This window comes from Xenopus laevis, chromosome 5S (assembly GCF_017654675.1).
Source record: "Xenopus laevis strain J_2021 chromosome 5S, Xenopus_laevis_v10.1, whole genome shotgun sequence".
NCBI classification, from domain to species: Eukaryota; Metazoa; Chordata; class Amphibia; order Anura; family Pipidae; genus Xenopus; species Xenopus laevis.
Genome location: NC_054380.1, coordinates 139,132,506 through 139,156,704, shown reverse-complemented (window position 1 = coordinate 139,156,704; position 24,199 = coordinate 139,132,506). Strand labels below are relative to the sequence as shown.

The 24,199-nt window shown below is 43.0% G+C and overlaps 1 protein-coding gene across 9 annotated transcripts in view; it reads right to left on the bottom strand.

Annotated features, from left to right (window-relative positions):
* ncoa1.S (nuclear receptor coactivator 1 S homeolog) overlaps window positions 1-23,180 on the bottom strand; it is a 125,013-nt gene extending 101,833 nt beyond the window's left edge. For 4 of the 9 annotated variants that reach the window (XM_041565115.1, XM_041565113.1, XM_041565114.1 and 1 more), the window contains exon 1: window positions 23,047-23,137. In XM_041565115.1, the coding sequence (XP_041421049.1) occupies window positions 23,047-23,107 (61 nt within the window). In that variant the 5' untranslated portion in view covers window positions 23,108-23,137. Of the gene's footprint in view, window positions 1-22,034; window positions 22,570-23,046 lie in introns of those variants that run through there. The other 5 variants (XM_041565111.1, XM_041565112.1, XM_041565116.1 and 2 more) reach the window with 4 other exon arrangements.
* Between the last annotated feature and the right edge of the window lie 1,019 nt (window positions 23,181-24,199).

Genomic DNA, 24,199 nt, shown 5'->3' with positions numbered 1-24,199 from the left:
ATCCACAGCCACTATTCCTTCCCAGAGACTATTATCCTTGTTGTTGCTATACCAAATAATGCACTCCCTGCACACTTATTGCCTACAACTGCTACTCTGTGGATATGTGAAGCTCTGGGCAGGAGTCTGTATCTGAATCACCCCTAAAGACAACTCTGTTTACAGTCGTGAATTCCTTCCTCTTATTTTGAAGATAAAATGAAAAATCTGAGTTGTATTTGTTTTGCTCTGGCTGAACATTAAAGATTTGCTGATGGATGGACTTGCAATTTTTCTCAAGCTCCTTACAATTATCCTCTTTAACATAAAGCCAAGGATTTCAAAAACACAATAAATCTCAAACAATAAATTAGTCCCTGTACTATGATTGGCCTCAGACAGAATGCAGTTTAGGATGAAAAAAGACATCTATCAAGATCCACTAAATTCCAAGTGAAACTTCCCAACTGCTGGTTTATGCACATGAAGTGGAAAAGACTAGTCCCACTTTGTATTAAGAGTTATGCTTTTAGTTTCTCACATCGAATCCTTTCCTAACTCTAATGTATCTGCCAGTAGAACCACTGAAGGGAGAAGGGTTTTGTGAAAGATGGAACATTATCTCTTCTATTGGCGGAGAAACCCTGTAGGGCCCCCCAGTCCGACCCTGCACAGATATATTCCTTACAATGCCCACTCCCAAACCATTAATGAACAAACTGAATAAAAATGGACCCAATACACAACCCTGTGGCACCTCATTATAAGCCCTCCTCCAAAAAAGACAACTCCATTGATCAGAATAAAGACAAGAATTATTGATACCCAATGCAACACCCCACTCTCTCACCTGCATCCCCACTTTAATTTGTGTTGCTCGTCACACCTTCCTCCTTTCCCTATTGCTACTCCAGCTCCGACGCACAGCTGCTCACTCCCCCCACACTTCTCTTTGCCTACTCCTTCCTCTCTTATACCCCAACTTCTGCCTACCCCTAATTCTGACCAACAACCTATAGATAGATCTTTATTCATGTACAGTCAGTATTCCTAAGATCAAATGCTAAATTCAGCTCAGTACATGTCAATACCTTTGTGGCCATAGTTTTATGGGATCTCGCTGTACAGACTATGAGCAAACTTAGGGGTTGTTCCTGCTGAATTGTGCTTAGTACAGGGAATACCTATGCTGCCATAGTTTTATGGGATCTCTCTGTACAGACTATGAGCAAACTTAGGGGCTGTTCCTGCTGAATTGTGCTTAGTACAGGGAATACCTATGCTGCCATAGTTTTATGGGATCTCTCTGTACAGACTATGAGCAAACTTAGGGGCTGTTCCTGCTGAATTGTGCTTAGTACAGGGAATACCTATGCTGCCATAGTTTTATGGGATCTCTCTGTACAGACTATGAGCAAACTTAGGGGACTGTTCCTGCTGAATTGTGCTTAGTACAGGGAATACCTATGCTGCCATAGTTTTATGGGATCTCTCTGTACAGACTATGAGCAAACTTAGGGACTGTTCCTGCTGAATTGTGCTTAGTACATGGGAATACCTTACCTGGAATAGATATGCCATTACACTGTATAACTATAGGCTATGAACAAATTTATTTATTTATTTCTACTGAATTGTGCTTAGTACAGGGGAATACATATACTCCCATAGTTGTATGGTATCTCGCATTATAGCCTATGAGCAAACTAACAGGGCTGTTCCTGCATAGTAAAGAAGAATAGTTATACTAGAAACTTAGGTCATTCTAGATTCTACATTAATAATAAGTTCCCAGAGTAGGACAAAGTTGACTAAACTGGATAAGCAAATAAATTATAATATCATGAGAAGTCCCTAGAACCAATAGATGTCCAGCTTAGAAGAAAACAGGTTTCATTTCAAGTACTGGAAGGTAAGAAAACGAATACCGCACACATGGCTCTCAGGAGCAAATAAACCCTATTGATGGAAGAATAAATGACAGTTTTGAGAGTTCCTGCTCTTTTCCCATTTAATACTGCAGCCAGGTATTGCTTTATGGCAGGACACCTACAATAGAATACGTTACAGCAGTGCAGTCCAGGGAGACAAAGAGCATTAGAAGGAGGGTGAATAATAAAGTCAAAGGTACATAAATCCATTCCAGAAACATCAAGGGAATATATTGACTTTCTGTCAACAACTTCAAAGGTCAAAATCTCCTAAACTGATAAACGTCACCTTCTTGCTCTACGGGAGGAACGGAGGCAGATAATTATCATCCACTTTGTAACCAAAAGATGAAACTTGCCCTCGCTCCCAGCATGCTCAGCTGTCAGTCTAGAGAGATTGCTGTACAGTGGAATAACTAGACTAAACCATATGCCAACATGGTGTTTTATTTTAAACTATATTGAGGGTCATTTATCAACGCAGGGCAAATTTGCCCATGGGCAGTAACCCATGGCAACCAATCAGATTGCTGCTTTCATTGTTCTACTTGCAGCTTTAAAAAGCTAATCACTGATTGGTTGCTATAGGTAACTGCCCATGGGCAAATTTGCCCAGTGTTGATAAATGAGCCCCATTGTCTTCAACACGTTCTTGAAATTTGGGTCCTCCCAGAAGTCATTGCGTTGTCTGTCTTTATCATTACATGTAGGAATACAACTACCAGAATCCTCAGTCAAATGTCTATTTGATGACCTTCCAGCTACTGGTGGACTACAACTTCAAGACAAATCCTGGGTCAGAAATTTTAAGATATAACATACCTCCCAACTTGGAAATAGAAAGAGAGACAAAAAAAATTGCTGTGCAGAAATTTTTTTCACCACGCCCATTTTTTGTGGCCACACCCCCTAATTACATGTTTATTTTACCAAATTTGGCAGGTTATGAAAGTTTGAACACATTTCTGTGGTTTTTGTGTGTTATTACAGTTTTGCTTATGAAGGTGAATTGCCCTTTAAGCTGCAAGTCAGTTTCCCCAAGAGACCTGCTAATCTTAAATTGTTACAAATGTTTCTAAGTGCACATGCCATGTATTCTGGGCTCTCTACCAAAAGGAATAACGTTTTAGAAACTTTGTATCTTTTTTTTCTGTTCAGTGCAGGAGATCAAAGAGAAAATTGGGACATTTCAGTAATAATCTATACAAATTTTAATCTGCAGCTCTCACAGCTCAACCAATGCTGGGAAATGTAGGTTATCAACACCTGGTTGAAAATAGTGAGAATGCCTTAAAGGGGTGGTTCACCTTTGGTTAAGTTTTAGTATGTTATAGAATGGCCAGTTCTAAGCAACTTTCCATTTGGTCTTAATTGTTTTTATTTTTTATAGTTTTTGAATTATTTGCCTTCTTTTACTGATTCTTTTCAGCTTTCAAGTGGGGGTCACTGACCCTATCTAAATGCTCTGCAAGGCAACAAATTTATTATTTTTATTTTTTATTCCTCATCTTTCTATTCAGGCCTCTCCTATTCATATTCCAGCCTCTTATTCAAATCAATGCATGGTTGCTAGGGGAATTTGGACCCAAGTTACCAGATTGCTGAAATGGCAAACTGAAAAGCTGGTGAATAAAAAGCAAAAAAGCTTAAAACCCACAAATAAGAAAAAATGAAAACCAATTGCAAATTGTCTCAGAATATCTCTTTCCGGATAATGGATCTTAACACTAGATCGTCTATTAGAAAATCATATAAGCATTAAATAAACCCAATAGGCTGGTTTTGCTTTCAATAAGGATTAATTATATCTTAGTTGGGATCAAGTACAGGGTATTTATTATTATTATAGGGAAAAAGAAATAGGGTTGCACCGAATCCACTATTTCGGATTCGGCCGAATCCTTTGTGAAAGATTCGGCCGAATACCGAACCAAATCGTAATTTTGACTTCCTTGTTTTATGACAAAAAAATCACGCAATTTCCCTCCCCGCCCCTAATTTGCATATCCAAATTAGGATTCTGACTTGGTTCGGCCGGGCAGAAGGATTCGGCTGAATCCGAATCCTGCTGAAAAAGGCCGAATCCTGGCCAAATCCCGAACCGAATCCTGGATTCGGTGCATCCCTAGAAAAAGGACATCATTTTTAAAAATATCGACTATTTGGATAAAATGGAGTCTATGGGAGACGTGCTTTCCGTAATTTGGAGCTTTCTGGATAATGGGATTCCGGATAACGCATCCCATACCTGTATAATGATAAATGATTTACTCAGAACAATGTCATGTTTTTGAAGTTTGAAATGAGCCAATAAAGGTCACTTTTTGCATTGACAAAACTGAATTGTGTGCTACAGCTATTTTGGACTTTGTTGCAATATTACTGGCTCTTCGCAGGGGGCCTTGTATGCTGTTTAGCACCAGATACCTGAAAAGGTTGATGGAGTAACAGGTGAGCGCTCTAATTTTTTGTGTGGAAATGATTTACTCAGAACAAGTCTCTCCCAGTAGCTGTTATTATAAAATATATCTGGAACGGTCTAATTCCTAAGACGGATGGCTAGTGTCAGAGGGTTGGTAGTTGTCACCCCCGCCCTCTATGACGCCATAACGCTATAGGGCCCAAGGCAGGATGGACTATAAGGGCTAATGGTCTACTGTGGACAATGGTCACTCATATAACTTATACTAGGCCATACAAACAAATGATCACCACTCTGTTACTCTGTATGAGCTTAGATGCACCGATTTCTTGTGTCTCTGCAGCAGGATAGGGTTCCACTGCAGTAGATGAGTTATCAGTACATTAGAATAATTACACAGCATAACCTTTAGCAGGACCAGAGACACAGGGCAACACGACACCCCTTACAAAACCACTGTGACCTTCCAAGTGCAGTCGGCACACTGACCCAGCCAGAAAGCTGGTAAATGATCACTGATTCAACCAACAACGTTCCACAAAAGCATTTTGAAAATTAGCTCCACGTGAACCATGTTGTGTTATTTAACACTGAAAGGTTTTGCACCATAGACCTGCGTCTCACTCATCAGCTTACAATAGGTTCCTCGGTCACATGACTTTGTATCTATAGGGGTATGTGTAGTAACAGGCATAGTAATGATTGCTCTGACCATGATTACAAACTACAGATCCCAGCATCCCCTAGCAGCCTTTGTGTCTACAACTCCCAGCAATAAGTGCTACAACACTGCTGCCCCACACGACTTTGTATAAAAGCGCTTACCTAACACAAAGCAGTCTTTCAGTAATGAGGGAGGGTGAGAGCCAGGAGCCGCTATTGTGAGAAGGAAACGTTATGTAAACTCAGTGGGGTGTAATCAGTCGCTTGACTCCTTTATCAGCCACATTAAATCATCATTGTACAGGCCTTCATATTCTGCTCTACCTATAATGCAAAGGGACAGGCCTTTATAGCAATACAATGGAGAAGGTTCTCTTTATCTTCTACCTACATCCAGACCCCCAAGCAATTTAAAGGGGTACAATGAGTAAAAAGGTAAACTATTTGTAAGACGTAGTGTTAGGTCAAGCGGTATGACCTTGCTGTTTCCTTTCAAGCCACTCTCCCTATGTTCTAAATGATTGGCTACAGGATGACCTAGCCCAGGGGTGCCCAAAAGGTAGATCTGGATCTATCAGTAGACCTTCAGCTGGAGATCAGTAGATCTCAACAATATCAACAAACAGCTTGTCTAAATCACCCTCCTGTTTCATGCTTATATTATTATTATTATTATTATTATTATTATTATTATTATTATTAAGGTAACATAAGAAATGGTTGTTTGTTAAATATAGAAATATACCTTTCTCATAAATCAATATTTAAGTAATATTTTCCATGGAACAGAATGCTAACAATGCTTTTAGGAAGATCATAATGGGACAACATCACTAAAAGTAGACCCCACATTAGTAAAGTATGGGCACTTCTGACCTGGCCCAATGAGTGTTCCACTGGTGTGTGCTATCCAGATTGCTTTCAGCCCAGTTCTTTTCATAGTTGGTTAAACACAGAGGGTAAGTTATGATTACAATAGACAGTTATATCTGTGTTGTTAGTCCTGCTTTCAACTGCAGTGGGCTTTTAGGGAAATAGAAAACTTGGGCATGCTGGGAGAAAAGTCTTGACTCCACCAAGTTCACTCTCATATCTCACTCTCCTATTCTACATCCCACGCAGAGCACAGCAAGAGTGCCTGATAAGGAGCCACCTCCAACTTTTCAGAGATCTGTGCCCACCATAAACTTCAAGCCACCAAATGAGTCAAGGTTTATGGGACTGTGTAAGGCTTTTTAAATTGCCCAACCCATATCCCTGTACCTTCAAAGTAACAAACAAAACCAAGAGTACTTAATCAGTGTCAGACTGGGGGTGCAATCACCTCAGGACCCCCTGCCCCCCAAACCCCAGTCGTAAAACTTGAAGCCAGCCTACACTCACCTCCCCACGTGTGCCGTGTATCTCACTTATGCCTACTTGTGGCCATGCTCAGGGGTGGGGGAGGAGTGTGCTATGATTTGGATCAGGAGAGAACTTGGGCTGTCAGGGCCCTATGGGTTTTTTTCCCGGTGCCCCGCTGGTCCAATCTAACTTTGTGCACAACTAGAATGCCTGGCCCTGTATCCACCAAGCACCCTTCTGCCATCTACAGCACTTCCTAATGATTCAGTGTGCAGTTAATAAACGCCTAAATTAATTCAGCTCTGCAGATTTTGACATATTTTACAAATGGTACAGCTTTACCCATAAACCCACAGGGAGGAAGTGGCAGCTTCCCGTGGTTCTACCGCAAGCAGTGTCCTTAGTAACAGTTACTGTATACTATGCGAGTGGCACCAAACTCAGGGTGTCATTAAGGGAGTATTACTTTAAATATTGGCAGCTTACTGGTACCAGGTAAACAGGACAAGTCTTCTGCTTCCAATGGGCGATCAGATAGGATCTGTGCAGCCACTGGGACAGAATGTTCTGTTATACAGATAGCTAGAATCTCAGCTGCCATAAAGCAGGACAGGACTGCTGCTTACAATGGGGATCAGATAGGATCTGTGCAGCCACTGGGACAGAATGTTCTGTTATACAGATAGCTAGAATCTCAGCTGCCATAAAGCAGGACAGGACTGCTGCTTACAATGGGGATCAGATAGGATCTGTGCAGCCACTGGGACAGAATGTTCTGTTATACAGATAGCTAGAATCTCAGCTGCCATAAAGCAGGACAGGACTGCTGCTTACAATGGGGATCAGATAGGATCTGTGCAGCCACTGGGACAGAATGTTCTGTTATACAGATAGCTAGAATCTCAGCTGCCATAAAGCAGGACAGGACTGCTGCTTACAATGGGGATCAGATAGGATCTGTGCAGCCACTGGGACAGAATGCTCTGTTATACAGATAGCTAGAATCTCAGCTGCCATAAAGCAGGACAGGACTGCTGCTTACAATGGGGATCAGATAGGATCTGTGCAGCCACTGGGACAGAATGTTCTGTTATACAGATAGCTAGAATCTCAGCTGCCATAAAGCAGGACAGGACTGCTGCTTACAATGGGGATCAGATAGGATCTGTGCAGCCACTGGGACAGAATGCTCTGTTATACAGATAGCTAGAATCTCAGCTGCCATAAAGCAGGGCAGGACTGCTGCTTACAATGGGGATCAGATAGGATCTGTGCAGCCACTGGGACAGAATGTTCTGTTATACAGATAGCTAGAATCTCAGCTGCCATAAAGCAGGACAGGACTGCTGCTTACAATGGGGATCAGATAGGATCTGTGCAGCCACTGGGACAGAATGTTCTGTTATACAGATAGCTAGAATCTCAGCTGCCATAAAGCAGGGCAGGACTGCTGCTTACAATGGGGATCAGATAGGATCTGTGCAGCCACTGGGACAGAATGTTCTGTTATACAGATAGCTAGAATCTCAGCTGCCATAAAGCAGGACAGGACTGCTGCTTACAATGGGGATCAGATAGGATCTGTGCAGCCACTGGGACAGAATGTTCTGTTATACAGATAGCTAGAATCTCAGCTGCCATAAAGCAGGACAGGACTGCTGCTTACAATGGGGATCAGACAGGATCTGTGCAGCCACTGGGACAGAATGCTCTGTTATACAGATAGCTAGAATCTCAGCTGCCATAAAGCAGGACAGGACTGCTGCTTACAATGGGGATCAGATAGGATCTGTGCAGCCACTGGGACAGAATGTTCTGTTATACAGATAGCTAGAATCTCAGCTGCCATAAAGCAGGACAGGACTGCTGCTTACAATGGGGATCAGATAGGATCTGTGCAGCCACTGGGACAGAATGCTCTGTTATACAGATAGCTAGAATCTCAGCTGCCATAAAGCAGGGCAGGACTGCTGCTTACAATGGGGATCAGATAGGATCTGTGCAGCCACTGGGACAGAATGTTCTGTTATACAGATAGCTAGAATCTCAGCTGCCATAAAGCAGGACAGGACTGCTGCTTACAATGGGGATCAGATAGGATCTGTGCAGCCACTGGGACAGAATGCTCTGTTATACAGATAGCTAGAATCTCAGCCACAAAACAAGCTTTTGCAGTTTATTAGAACCACAATAAATTTGCAGGTTAATTGGCTCCTTTTAAATACACAAAATATAATTTTCAGATAGCTGTGGATCCCATAAGTGGGGATAAGGCAGCTGGTGTTTGAAGCATTTGAAGCAAGGGGACGATGTTACAAGGTGGGGACCAAGCCAAGGAAAATTGTTAAGGGAAGATTCAGTGGAGCAGCATCGTATTACTGAGCGGAAATCTCCAGCTAAGTCCATTGATTCTTTTTGGCAACATCGGCCAAGATCAACAAGGCATCTCCAGCCATGAAAATGATACACACCATTAGTGTAAGATTGCTGGTCTCTTATCTCTGCGTCCTGCCAACTCACCCAATAATAGGTCATCTATAAACACATCCTGAAAGTGATGAGGAGGGGATTATGGAACACATAGTTCCACGACAGCTACAAAAATGAACAATTTGATGCCATTAGTCAATTCAGTGGTTGTGTTGTTTAATAGTAGGCATTCCTGTGTGTTCAATATTCTTCTTATGTACTGCTTATACTTTACTGTGTAAGGTAAACAGTTACTGCTACCATAAAGCAGGACAGGACTGCTGCTTACAATGGGGATCAGATAAGATCTGTGCAGCCACTGGGACAAAATGTTCTGTTATACAGATAGCTAGAATCTCAGCTGCCATAAAGCAGGACAGGACTGCTGCTTACAATGGGGATCAGTTAGGATCTGTGCAGCCACTGTGACAGAATGTTCTGTTATACAGATAGCTAGAATCTCAGCTGCCATAAAGCAGGACAGGACTGTTGCTTACAATGGGGATCAGATAGGATCTGTGCAGCCACTGGGACAGAATGTTCTGTTATACAGATAGCTAGAATCTCAGCTGCCATAAAGCAGGACAGGACTGCTGCTTACAATGGGGATCAGATAGGATCTGTGCAGTCACTGGGACAGAATGTTCTGTTATACAGATAGCTAGAATCTCAGCTGCCATAAAGCAGGACAGGACTGCTGCTTACAATGGGGATCAGATGGGATCTGTGCAGCCACTGGGACAGAATGTTCTGTTATACAGATAGCTAGAATCTCAGCTGCCATAAAGCAGGGCAGGACTGCTGCTTACAATGGGGATCAGATAGGATCTGTGCAGCCACTGGGACAGAATGTTCTGTTATACAGATAGTTAGAATCTCAGCTGCCATAAAGCAGGACAGGACTGCTGCTTACAATGGGGATCAGATAGGATCTGTGCAGCCACTGGGACAGAATGATCTGTTATACAGATAGCTAGAATCTCAGCTGCCATAAAGCAGGACAGGACTGCTGCTTACAATGGGGATCAGATAAGATCTGTGCAGCCACTGGGACAGAATGTTCTGTTATACAGATAGCTAGAATCTCAGCTGCCATAAAGCAGGACAGGACTGCTGCTTACAATGGGGATCAGATAAGATCTGTGCAGCCACTGGGACAGAATGCTCAGTTATACAGATAGCTAGAATCTCAGCCATAAAGCAGGACAGGACTGCTGCTTACAATGGGGATCAGATAAGATCTGTGCAGCCACTGGGACAGAATGTTCTGTTATACAGATAGCTAGAATCTCAGCCATAAAGCAGGACAGGACTGCTGCTTACAATGGGGATCAGATAAGATCTGTGCAGCCACTGGGACAGAATGCTCAGTTATACAGATAGCTAGAATCTCAGCCATAAAGCAAGCTGTTGCAGTGTATTACAACCACAAAAACAGGCAGGTTAATTCTAATTCTAATAAATGTAAAAGTTGCCTAGAATTACATTGTCTTTTAATCTGCAAGAAACTCTTTTTGGATCCTTTGGTTTATTTTCATGAATACATAGTCTAATTAAGGGGGGAATGGCTTTATTAGATATATGTTTGGGAGTTTTGTCACTGGAAGGCATATGGCACCTCATCTTCTTGGTCCCCACTATTCCCTATTGCTGTGATTTTACTGGCTGTATTCAGTCCCAGGACTAGCGAGTGACATAAGCCACATGACTAAGACATTTTGCTGAATAAAGAGGTTTTATCTCTCATTTTGTTTCACATTGAGCCCGTGTCACACACACAGAACTAAAGTCACATGTGAACCTGCAGCCCCTCGGCAGTCACTGACACTACTAGAGGGCCGCAAGGGTCCAACCAACTGTGAAATGGCCAGAGCTGCTGCTCCCACTTGTGACTAATAGAGAAGCAGCCATGATGTTCCAATGAGACTAATACACTGGCACAGCTCTCCTCCTCCTCCTCAGTGGACAAAAGGAAAACTATAACCTGTTCTTACTACTGTTTTACTCAGGACAGAATTTATGGCCAATAACCTGGGGCAGCTGCTACTCATGGGTACTGCCATGTATATAAAATGTCTCCCTGTGCAGTGTAACCCAGGCAACCAGACTGAAACAAAAGTGATTATCAGGGAATATTTCACTTCCGCTGAGCAGTACCATGTTTCCATGGGGGGGAGGGACATGTAATTGGAGCTGCAATAGTTAAGCTGTTCACTCATATAACTCATATCAGCAAATATTGATATCACATTAGGCTAAACTGCAACTCCCAGTGTCAGGAAAGGTATAAGTATTTTACTAGCAATGACAGGACATTTCTGCCGCCTTTACCTGTCCCAAGGATTTCCCACCCTGGTAATATGCCCCGCCTCTTTTACCCTCCTATTGGTAAAGCCAGCAGATCCGTTCACCTGTTGACCTGTGATTGGTTGAGACATGCGTGGCTTTCCGGCCTCTTCTACTTCCTTATTGGTAAATCTAAAAACCAGTGCCCGCCCAAAATCTCTTGAAAGAGATCTGAAAATCTGCCCCTCCCCATTCACTTTCCTATTTGCCTCGCGTCTCCGGATCTGAGCTGTTGTCGTAGTAACACTTCCGGTCTATTGGCGGGCTCATTACAGCGTTACTTGTGGGAGAGATCAGCCGGGGCTGTTACCTGTAAAGCATCTTGGATTTGGCTCTGGGCTCGTTTTAGTCGTAGCCCAGCCGCACTGCTTAACAGGTATTTCAGTTGCTGAAGTGGTCTGAATTGGTCTAACTGGGAATTCTGGGAGTTCACTGGTAGGGCAGCTGTCCTAAGGGCTGGTTCCAGGGTTTGCTAGTTTTCTTGCAGTCATTTCTACTCTTCCTGCAGTGACATCCCCTGATTTAAAATTTTTCCTAATTTTGAAAATTTTTCCTAATTTTGAAAATTTTTCCTAATTTTGAAAATTTTTCCTAATTTTGAAAATTTTTCCTAATTTTGAAAATTTTTCCTAATTTTGAAAATTTTTCCTAATTTGAAGTTATAAGCACTCACACTTAGCCACTTAGTTTCCCGCCAAAGACAAACCAGTCGGATTAATGAACACAGAAATAAATCATGCCCCCTGGCAAACTTCCACTAACCACACAGTTACCAAAATAGATTTCTTCATATCCCGGCAATTCATATTTAGATATATACATGTTTTCCTGCCCTGAATGTCAGACTTGCAAGTCCCAGCTTTCCTGCTAAGCCCCTTAGCCCCGTGATCTATCATCTACACCCCAATGTCAGACTTGCAAGCCCCAGCTTTCCTGCTAAGTTTCGTGATCTACATCCAAATGTTGGACTTGCAAGCACCTGCTTTCCTGCTAAGCTTCGTGATATATCATCTACACCCAAATGTCAGGCTTGCAAGTCCCAGCTTTCCTGCTAAGCTCCGTGATCTACACCCCAATGTCAGACTTGCAAGTCCCAGCTTTCCTGCTAAGCCCAGTGATCTATCATCTACACCCAAATGTCAGGCTTGTAAGCCCCAGCTTTCCTGCTAAGCTTTGTGATCTACATCCCAATGTTGGGCTTGCAAGCCCCAGCTTTCCTGCTAAGCTACATTATCTATCATCTAAACCCCAATGTCAGACTTGCAAGCCCCAGCTTTCCTGCTAAGCTTTGTGCTCTACATCCCAATGTTGGGCTTGCAAGCACCTGCTTTCCTGCTAAGATTCGTGATCTATCATCTACACCCAAATGTCAGGCTTGCAAGTCACAGCTTTCCTGCTAAGCTTCGTGATCTATCATCTACACCCCAATGTTGGGCTTGCAAGTCCCAGCTTTCCTGCTAAGCTTTGTGATATATCATGTACACCCCAATGTCAGACTTGCAAGCCCCAGCTTTCCTGCTAAGCTTCGTGATCTACATCCCAATGTTGGACTTGCAAGCACCCGCTTTCCTGCTAAGCTTCGTGATCTATCATCTACACCCAAATGTCAGGCTTGCAAGCCCCAGCTTTCCTGCTAAGCTTAATGATGTACACCCCAGGTCTGTATCCCAGTTATCCATCTGTAGCCAGCTAAGGAATCCTATGGACATCTGTACCAAACGTGAACTGTGTAGGGAGATATTTGCCTCCCACATGCTTCACATTAGTATATGACTACAATACCTCTATGTACATTTCAGTATCTAGGAATAACTAGAAGGGGAAAAGCACAGGGACACTCCCATGAGTTTCAAGGAGTGACAGCAGATTTGGGCTGAGTGTTTGGAAAGGAGGAGGGATGACCCCACTCTGTTCTGGTTGAGTGATTGAAAGGGAAAGTAACATTTCAGGCCTGACCTCTAGATACGGGTGGGTGACTGCACTTCTCACAAAGAGTTGTGTACACCTAACCCCTGACCTCTGCCCACACTCCTAAGCTGTAGCTAAGTGGAGGGGGGGGGGTAAACATAGGGTTGTCACCTTTTTTGGAAAAAAAAACCCACCGGCCTTTCTATATTCTTGACATTTTTTCCTATTAATAACTTTGGCATCAAGCATCATTTTTACTGGCCAGGTGGCAACCCTAGGTAAACACTTACTGAGATTTAATGAGACAGTGGTGGGTTTTACCACAAACACTAGGTCAGTTTACCAGATCCCCGTAGTTATAACTTACTAGTCTTGTCAGGTTTAAGTAACTTAGACGTTGAGACTATAGAGAATTGATGAGTTGCCATGTTTCACTAGACTAGGGCACATTTTACCTGTGGCTCTGCAGAAAGCCACTAGTGAGAGAAAAGGGGATAAACTGACCAATTAAAAGATAAGACTTTCTCACTCAATGCCTATTGGTTAATAGGTTACCGCTTAGTTAAACCAAGCAAGCATTTTCCATTTTTGTCACATGGGAAAAAAACGGTTTTATTGGAGTGGAAATATCATTTGGATTGGGGAGACCAAGTAGGTGGACAGTTATCCAGAGTATGGGCCTTTATCTGGCTATTTACTTGTGAGAGAGTATTAAAGAGGTGGTTCACCTTTCAGGTAGCTTTTTGTATCTGATAGAATGGCTCATGCCAAGCAACTTTTCAAATGGCCATCATTTTTTATTTCTTCTGGCTCTTTCATCTAAAAATGCAAACAAATGCTCTGTAAGGCTACACATTTGTTATTATTGCTACTTTTTATCACTACTCTTTCTATTCAAATCCTACTATTCATATTCCAGTCTCTTATTCAAATCAGTGCATGGTTGTTATGGTAATTTGGGCCCTAGCAACCTGAGTTATTTCTTCTGACTCTTTCCAGCTTTCTAATGGTGGTCACTGACCACATCTAAAAAACAAATGTAAGGCTACCCACATTATTGTTCAATTCATATTCCAGCGTCTTTCAAATTAATGTATGGTTGCTAGGGGAATTTGGACCCTAGCAACCAAATGGCCGAAACGAAAACTGGAGATCTGCTGAATTAAAAGGTAAATAACTCAAACCACATATCATAAAAAATGAAAACCAATTGCAAGTTGTCTCAGAATATCACTCTCTTCATCAGACTAAAATTAATTTGCAGGTAAACAAAGGGGTTGTTCACCTTCCAAACACTTTTTTTCAGTTCAGTTGTTTTTAGATTGTTCCCCAGAAATGAAGACTTTTTTTTTCAATTACTTTCCATTATTTATTTTTTACTGCTTTTCCAAAATCTAAGTTTAATGTCTCTGGTGTTTGAGTCTGGCAGCTCAGTAATTCAGGTGTAGATGGTAAAGTGTCACAATTTTACAACATTGAGTTGATCCATTTCTCAGCAGCATCTCTGGAGTATCGGCAACTATTGTATCAATTCTCACAGCTGCCTGTAATAAACCTCAGAGATTCTGCTCAGCAGGGACAAAATGTATCAACTAAATGTATCCATTTAGAACAGTTTACAGGGTCGGCGACCCCCCCGAGCAGCTTCAGAAGGTGAAAAATGACACTTTACACTTCAATATTAGAATAAATGGTCACACATAGAATATAGAAAGTCATTAGAAGAAGTCGTTATTTCTGGTGATCTATCTGAAAACAACTAGTTGTTTGAAGGTGAATTGCGTCAGTACTGAGGAAATCAATATGGCAGCCCCAACACTTTAATGAACACAACTTCTATAAATAATGTCCTGTAGGTGGATTAGCCCTAAAAGTAAATTGCCTTTAACTGAACTACATACTTTAAGGTTGGGGCCAGACAGGACCAAAATTGGTAGATTTTGACTCAAAATGCAAAGTGTCATCTTTCTGATTTCAGCAGGTTTCGGCCCTGTCTCATGTTCAGTGCTGGATTTTACAAGTATCTGTAGCAGAAATTTAATAAATAGTGTAATTTGTCCTCACTCCTAGAGCTCAATGAATTGTGTACAAAGGTCAGTAGATAATACTCCCTATGTACATCTTCACTCTGATAAATCCTCCCACACACAATGTGTAAGCAGCCAGCATAGAGTTGTACAGTCAACCCTAGTGTCAATTGCACAACATGCACAATGCTGGCCTAATGGAACCAGGCCCAAACATTTATCATTTGGATAAAGTAGGATCTAATTTATATACATAACTTGTCAGAGGGTGCTGGGAGAGAATTAACAAGTGTAGTTGCCATCTCATTACTATTATCCCACTGTTACTATAGACACCATCTCTCCCTAGTATACCTGCTATCCCACAGTCACACTCCCTTCCCAGAGACTATTATCCACTGTTACTATAGACACCATCTCTCCCTAGTATACCTGCTATCCCACAGTCACACTCCCTTCCCAGAGACTATTATCCCACTGTTACTATAGACACCATCTCTCCCTACTATACCTGCTATCCCACAGTCACACTCCCTTCCCAGAGACTATTATCCACTTTTACTATAGACACCATCTCTCCCTACTATACCTGCTATCCCACAGTCACACTCCCTTCCCAGAGACTATTATCCACTGTTACTATAGACACCATCTCTCCCTACTATACCTGCTATCCCACAGTCACACTCCCTTCCCAGAGACTATTATCCACTGTTACTATAGGCACCATCTCTCCCTACTATACCTGCTATCCCACAGTCACACTCCCTTCCCAGGGACTATTATCCACTGTTACTATAGACACCATCTCTCCCTACTATACCTGCTATCCCACAGTCACACTCCCTTCCCAGGGACTATTATCCACTGTTACTATAGGCACCATCTCTCCCTACTATACCTGCTATCCCACACTCACACTCCCTTCCCAGAGACTATTATCCACTGTTACTATAGGCACCATCTCTCCCTACTATACCTGCTATCCCACAGTCACACTCCCTTCCCAGAGACTATTATCCCCACTGTTACTATAGACACCATCTCTCCCTACTATACCTGCTATCCCACAGTCACACTCCCTTCCCAGAGACTATTATCCACTGTTACTATAGACACCATCTCTCCCTACTATACCTGCTATCCCACAGTCACACTCCCTTCCCAGAGACTATTATCCACTGTTACTATAGACACCATCTCTCCCTACTATACCTGCTATCCCACAGTCACACTCCCTTCCCAGAGACTATTATCCACTGTTACTATAGGTACCATCTCTCCCTACTATACCTGCTATCCCACAGTCACACTCCCTTCCCAGAGACTATTATCCACTGTTACTATAGGCACCATCTCTCCCTACTATACCTGCTATCCCACAGTCACACTCCCTTCCCAGAGACTATTATCCACTGTTACTATAGACACCATCTCTCCCTACTATACCTGCTATCCCACAGTCACACTCCCTTCCCAGAGACTATTATCCACTGTTACTATAGGTACCATCTCTCCCTACTATACCTGCTATCCCACAGTCACACTCCCTTCCCAGAGACTATTATCCACTGTTACTATAGACACATCTCTCCCTACTATACCTGCTATCCCACAGTCACACTCCCTTCCCAGAGACTATTATCCACTGTTACTATAGACACCATCTCTCCCTACTATACCTGCTATCCCACAGTCACTCTCCCTTCCCAGAGACTATTATCCACTGTTACTATAGACACATCTCTCCCTACTATACCTGCTATCCCACAGTCACACTCCCTTCCCAGAGACTATTATCCCACTGTTACTATAGGCACCATCTCTCCCTACTATACCTGTTATCCCACAGTCACACTCCCTTCCCAGAGACTATTATCCACTGTTACTATAGACACCATCTCTCCCTACTATACCTGCTATCTCACAGTCACACTCCTTCCCAGAGACTATTATCCACTGTTACTATAGGCACTATCTCTCCCTACTATACCTGCTATCCCACAGTCACACTCCCTTCCCAGAGACTATTATCCACTGTTACTATAGACACATCTCTCCCTACTATACCTGCTATCCCACAGTCACACTCCCTTCCCAGAGACTATTATCCACTGTTAATATAGGCACCAACTCTCCCTACTCTACCTGGTATTCCTAACTTTAATATTTTAAACGTATATAGCTGTTTTTTGCCAATCTTGACACACATAACACAATGAATAGTACAGAAGGCAATGTACTGCTTTGCATATCACAGTGCTACTTAAGGAGTCATACTGGGCTATTGCTTGAAAAATGGGCCCAGAGTAACGTAGCAAGGATAGGGCTGCATTAAGATTTTACAGGTTACATAAATCGGCAATGTCCATCCTGCAACACCCTGCAAACTACAGCACAGACCTGCTATTTATTATTATTAAACTGCCAGTGCAAAGGACTGAAAGAGCTGTTCCCTCTTGTTCATGTAACTAAAACGCTCATAGTTTTTGGAGTTAAATATAAACTCTTCAAATAGTCTTAATCTTTTAAAATAAATATTTATACGTGTTTCAAAAATATCCATGTAGGCGCAACATGTACCTTTCCTATCGCGTGTTTACTAAAAAAAAAGGCATCTGGCTGAATTCTCTTTCTGTGGGAAACCCTTCACTTTGTGGCTTTTACCTCGCACAGCCTGGAAACGGCTACAAGAAAGGGCTCCCTTTCTCTTCTATCTACTGTTTGGGTCTGATAAGAGTTGCCGCCAATTGTAGTATGACTGTATATAGGATAATATTTGACATCATATTGCTTTGGCACTTTAGGTTGGCATGTCTAACGTTCACTTCATTCCTGATTTTCATATTGTGAGGATATAATAGGATATAGTTTGGCAGTACCTATAGTTTGGCCTAGGCCTTTCAGGTGTAGTTCTGTTTATATGATCTGGGATTTTTTGTAGGCATCTCGGGCAGCAAAAGGGTGCCAAGCATTCAGAAGTGAAATAGTACATCATTATCATCGTAATTCAGACCCCAGCAAAATTTCTGCATCATTAAATGCCAAGGAGCATATTTAGCAAAAGGGTGAAGAATTAAATAATACATATATGATTAACTCTAAAAATATTTATAAAATAATTTGCTTGTTTCTAGAGATTTCGGTAATGTGTAATTTTCCTCATTGTGAAATATTGATATACTGAAGGCTGTTTATGGCTGCCGGGAGTTGTATCTGTTATGAAGGGAGACAGGTTGGACAAGGTTTGTATTCATTAAACACAAGATGTGTTTGTATAACTGAACTGCACCGTCTGGGTCCTGGAGAGAAACCCTGTTCTCTTTTTAGTAGGGAGTCATCCTTAAAGTAAACCTTTAAAATAAGTGAATATAAAATGGATAAGGGGGGTATTCTAAGCACTTCTGCAATGTACATTCATTATTTATTTTCTTTTAATTGCAAGATATTAAGGGATACATATACTGTTAATATGAATGAATTTTGTTACAACAGCGCCACCTGCTGGTCAGTTTCCCACCAGTCTGACCAGCAAGTAGTCAAGGAAGTGAAAGAAAGAGGCTGCTTTGATGTTCTTGTGCTTAGTAGTAGTAAAGAACCAGAATCCACGATTTTGAGGTCACCAGTCAATAAGACAAACAAGTGAGGCAACATGGGTGCAACACCCCCCCCCAAATGCACTTCAGACTACAAATTGGGGTTTATGTAGAATTTTTAACGTGCCGTAAGGCTGCCCGTACACAGGCCAATAAAAGCGTCCGACTCAGCCCCTCTCCCGACTGAATCATCAGTTTAGCACATTTATGGGGCCTTCTGACTGGCAGGTTTGAAAATCATATTGGGTGCCCAAATCAGCCAAATATCCTCTCATTTAGTGTGCTTAAAGGGATTCTGTCACGATTTTTATGGTGTAGTTTTGGTGTGTAGGTGCATCTCCGGTCATTTTGGCTGGTCATGTGATTTCAGAAAGAGCCAGCACTTTAGGATGGAAGTGCTTTCTGGCAGGCTGTTGTTTCTCCTACTCAATGTAACTGAATGTGTCTCGGTGGGACATGGATTTTTACTATTGAGTGCTGTTCTTAGATCTACCAGGCAGCTGTTATCTGGGAAGGGTGGGGGGTGATATCACTCCAACTTGCAGTACAGCAGTAAAGAGTGACTGAAGTTTATCAGAGCACAAGTCACATGACTGGGGGCAGCTGGGAAACTGACAATATGTCTAGCCCCATGTCAGAATTTAAAATGAAATATAAAAAAAATCTGTTTGCTCTTTTGAGAAATGAATTTCAGTGCAGAATTCTGCTGGTGCAGCACTATTAACTGATGTGTTTTGAGAAATTAAAGGGACTAAAGGTGGCCATGTTAATTTTGTACAAAGCAAAATTTCATCCGATGTTCTGAGTGTGTATATGACGGGAGACGGGGCGACGCAACCGATATCTGTCCGCTAGTCGATCGGCCCGGAAAGGTGCCCAAACATCGGCCATTGTTACTGCTGAATTGTCAGATACAGGTAGAATTCTATTGTTTCTTCCTATATCACTGATGATTCAGCTCTAACGCCTCCGTATTAAAAACAAAAGATTGTCTATGACCACCATGAGAGGGTTACAGGTGGGCTTCATACTATTACTGCTCATTTCTCTAGCATCTCATACCCAGATCATTTGCTGGAAGTTTGGGCTCAGTGACAAACGTGCGACTGTAACAATGCGCCAATAAGATGTTGCGGCTTTTTATTTAAACAAACGTAATCACTTGGCCCATGCGAGCACTGGGAGCTTTTATCTGGTTTCAGCAACACGACAAGGGTTTAACCCACGAATATCAGATTGTTCTTGTTTTGATAAGGTTATTTTGCCCCTTGCCCCCACCCATTGCTTCACAGGACACACTGAATGGCTTTTGCTGACAGATGTTATTCGTCCCATGGTCTAGTAGAACTGGAGAGCCACTACTATTCCACAAGTCAATCATTGTTACGTATTCTCCTGAAAGAGCAGACTAGGGGTAATATAATGAATACAGGGATTGCCGATTATTTCGGATGTATCTGTTCATTTTAACAAATTGTTTTTGATTTGTGGACTTCAAATCCAGCATCGTTGGCAAGAAAAGCAGACTGTAAACTGAAGGGTTATAAAACATGCGATTGACAGTGGTATTTAGTCTCACAACCAAGTGATCTAAACCTTGATGCTGCAGGGGTCCAGTGCAGGCCAGCATGGGATGATGGGATAAGAAACCCGCAGCACCCAGGAATTATGCATCAACTAACAGAAGAAATTCTACAGGGTCGGCAACAGTGATCTACAGTCAACAAATTATCCCACAGGGACAGCTACTGAGCTTTCTCACATACTTCCAACCTTTTGTTCAGGAGGCCCCCGAGATGTACAGGGCCCCCCCGAGATGTACAGGGCCCCCCCCGAGATGTACAGGGCCCCCCCGGAGATGTACAGGGCCCCCCCCGGAGATGTATAGGGCCCCCCGAGATGTACAGGGCCCCCCGAGATGTACAGGGCACCTGGTTCCCCCTGAAAAGATGGCTGTGCATCTGAAAACCAAAGAGGAGAGCGCAGTTTGGCAGAGCTCCTGATTCACTGCTTTGTCATGCAAACTTCCCTGACATTAGAGAGGTTAACTATTTGAAATGGGAGATGCAGCTGTCAAGGAACGCTGGTTGGCAGTGAAAGAGTTACAGCAACAACAACAACAATGTGTTTGGCTGGAAGTCTCTAATAGAGCTGGACTGCTGAGTCTCATTGACCGTCACATGGCAGCATTAGCCCCACCACTATTTGATTATGTTCTGTGGGTGCCAGTCCAGCAGGAACGGCCACAGTTCTACAGACAGTCGAGCAGTACAGCAGCTAAACGACAGCCCCCGTCTGTTAATCGACTCTCGTGCTTCTGTCCCATCGAGTTCTAAAACTACTACTTTCCTCCTGAGCTTGTAGGATGCCAATGGTATGGGCAGATATTGCATACAAGTCCCTTATATAAATGCATACAGCTGCAGTTCAGTGGAGAACACGTGAGAACGGCACGACCCTTTGTATATCCCCAAACCCTGAGATTTTGGTACAAACCCAAACTCTTGGTTAACGGCAGCTACGCCAATGGGATTGTCCGGGCATGCCCACCTCTCCCTTTGGTGCTGAAGAAGTTAAAATGCAAAGCGAGACTGAACTCCCATCCACACTCCCCTCTCCTCCTATTCAGTCATAAAAGGGGAGGGAGTTTATATGCACAACTAACCCCACCAAAGCCATGAGACAGGGGTCCGCATCGACCAAAACACTACCACTCCCCCCTTCCTCACGAGCACAAAAGCTTTGCCCTGAGACGGCATGGAAAGAGTTAATCCTTGCCACACGTGGGTCATCCACACACTCCCAGTGCATAAAGGGGTTACGACAAATCCCAACATTCTCTCCCCCTTACTGGCCCCCAATTATCAGCGCTGTAACTTGAACTAGACGTTAGTGGGCCCTACATTGCTGGTGTGCAGACGTATAGTGAAGCTGCACCCCATTTAGGGCCCTCTTAGAGGTTCAGCGTTTAGTCAGGACCCCCTCCAATCATAACAAGGTTAGACATGTGCGAAAACATTGATCTCCGATAGTCGCAAGTATATGTAGGGCAGCAAACAAGTGTTCAACACTAATCTCACCCTAATTAACCTTCAAGCTGGGCTTCCAGAAGAATCTAGCAGAGTAAGCAGCATTCTCCCCAAACACCCCCCAACTGCTCTTAGGGCTGGGGCTCCCCTAGAAGGGCAAGTCTGGGAACCACTACTCTACACTCTTGGGCCCCCCAACAGCAGCTGGGTTTCTGTTTCTCCTGCCCAACTGCCATCTGGACATGGGGGTACCCCAATAACCTGCTTTACCAGAGGATCCCCCACTTCCCCCCAGCCCTGATGGTTTAACCCATACTTACAGACCACTTCAGGTCGTTATCTCCTCCCCTTAACCCGTCGTGTGCCATATTGATCCGTAAAGCATGGCTCTGCAAAGTCTCCAATGGGCATCCAACTGGAATCCAAAAACACAGGGCAAAAAAAAAAAAACTCCCAATAAAATGGTAAAAAAAAATGCAAATGCCAAAAAACGAAAGCGTGAAAGCGGCGGCAGCGGCCCAGGTCTGCGAATGAGCGACGTGTGCTAATGTCGAGGCTGCAAGATCAGCACCATAAACATGGCTCCAGACTCCAATCCTCTCCCCCCCTTTCCATACGTCCGCTCACCCCCCTCCTGCACAGCACTCTCAATCCTCTCTCTCTAAAGAGACATCTCCACACTGTCTGCTTCCAGTTGCACCATCCACACGGCCACCGTGATCACCAATAGAGACAGGCTGCTTTGTCATTGAGGCTCCCCTGTCTCATCTCTTCCTTCTCTCAAACCTTTGGCTTTTTTTTTTTTTCCTCTAAGCCCTGCCCTGCTGCATTCTGGGTAAAAAAAACAAAACAGGCAATACAGGTTCCTCCTCATACTGTTTACAACTGCATCACTGAGAGCTGCAGCTCTCCGCCTTTTAAAGGGACAGCATCGCTGGTGAGAATTATGCGAGAAATGTTTGCAATACAGGGAAAAAAAGAACATAACCCTAAAACGAATGGCATTCTGAGCAAAGTAGCAGCGCAAGGGTTAAAGGGGAAGTCCACCCAACAAGTTTTTTTTCTCTTTGTTTTGCATAACGAAAGAAAATCGAATTCTTAAGCAACTTTCCAAAATACATTCGTTCTAGATGCCAGTGGTTTGGAAGTTATTTGTAAATGTAATTGCTGTTGAAAGCAGAATCTGTCTGTTCCTTTCTGTTTGAAACAGTGTAGCAGCTCTGTTAACCAGTTGCCTTCTGCTACATTGTCTCCGTTACATGCTGGAAACACTTTGGGCATTTATAAAAGAATTGTAACTAGGGGCTGGAGTAAAGTTGAAGGGGAAATTACCGTTGATAGAGTCCTGCACGGAACCAATTTCTAAGGTCCAGACCCAAACCACAATCGGCATATTTACCCACTTTGATCCGCTACCCAGACCCGCAAATGCCATATCCGCAACCTGCCGACCACCATCAAACCAGAAGTGACGTCATCAAAAGTGGGCGGGACAGAAACAAGTTTTGTTAAACTTTAAAAGGAGTAAAATATAGACAATATTACATAAGGTAAGAAATTTAGATCGGACCAGTGACCAGCAGACCCGCATCTATACCCGCACCTGAAAATGCTTGGTTACCGTTGACCCTGTTTCTGTTTAGTAAACTACAACTCCCAGCATCCCCTGGATTGTAGTTTACAAACAGCTGAAAGGTCAAAGGTAATTTCCCCTTCTACTTTACTCCAAGTGATTGTAAACTACAATCCAGGGGATGTAGTTTACGAACAACTGAAGGGTCAAAGGTAATTTCCCCTTCTACTTTACTCCAGATGTTTGTAAACTACAATCCAGGGGGTGCTGGGAGTTGTAGTTTACAAAACAGCTGAAGGGTCAAAGGTAATTTCCCCTTCTACTTTACTGCAACTATTTGTAAACTACAATCCAGGGGATGCTGGGAGTTGTAATTTACAAACAACTGAAGGGTCAAAGTTAATTTCCCTTCTACTTTACTGCAACTATTTGTAAACTACAATCCAGGGGATGCTGGGAGTTGTAGTTTACAAACAACTGAAGGGTCAAAGGTAATTTCCCTTCTACTTTTGTAAACGACAACTCCCAGCATCCTCTGGATTGTTCCCATACCTGCAATGCATTGTACCACTCAGGCTGTTCCATGCTCATGCCTTTTGGGGGGGGGGGTAATCTTCTGTAACTATTTAAAATAGGGTCGACCTAGACACCCATGAGGCCACCAGCCAACACACTATATGTATCCTTTTTTGCACTTACCATTTGGAAGCAGCAAATGGATAAGGAACTTTACACTGGAGAGTATCAGGCAACTGTCAGCTCTTCAGCACAAGGGCTGGTGCTGTCATGCGGATGCACAATCTGTCAGGGAACAGCTGAGACATCATCACAGCTAAGCCTGTAATTACACTTAACATCCATAGCCCCTAATGGAAGCTTCTATGGGGGCAGGGAACTCTCTGATATAGTGTT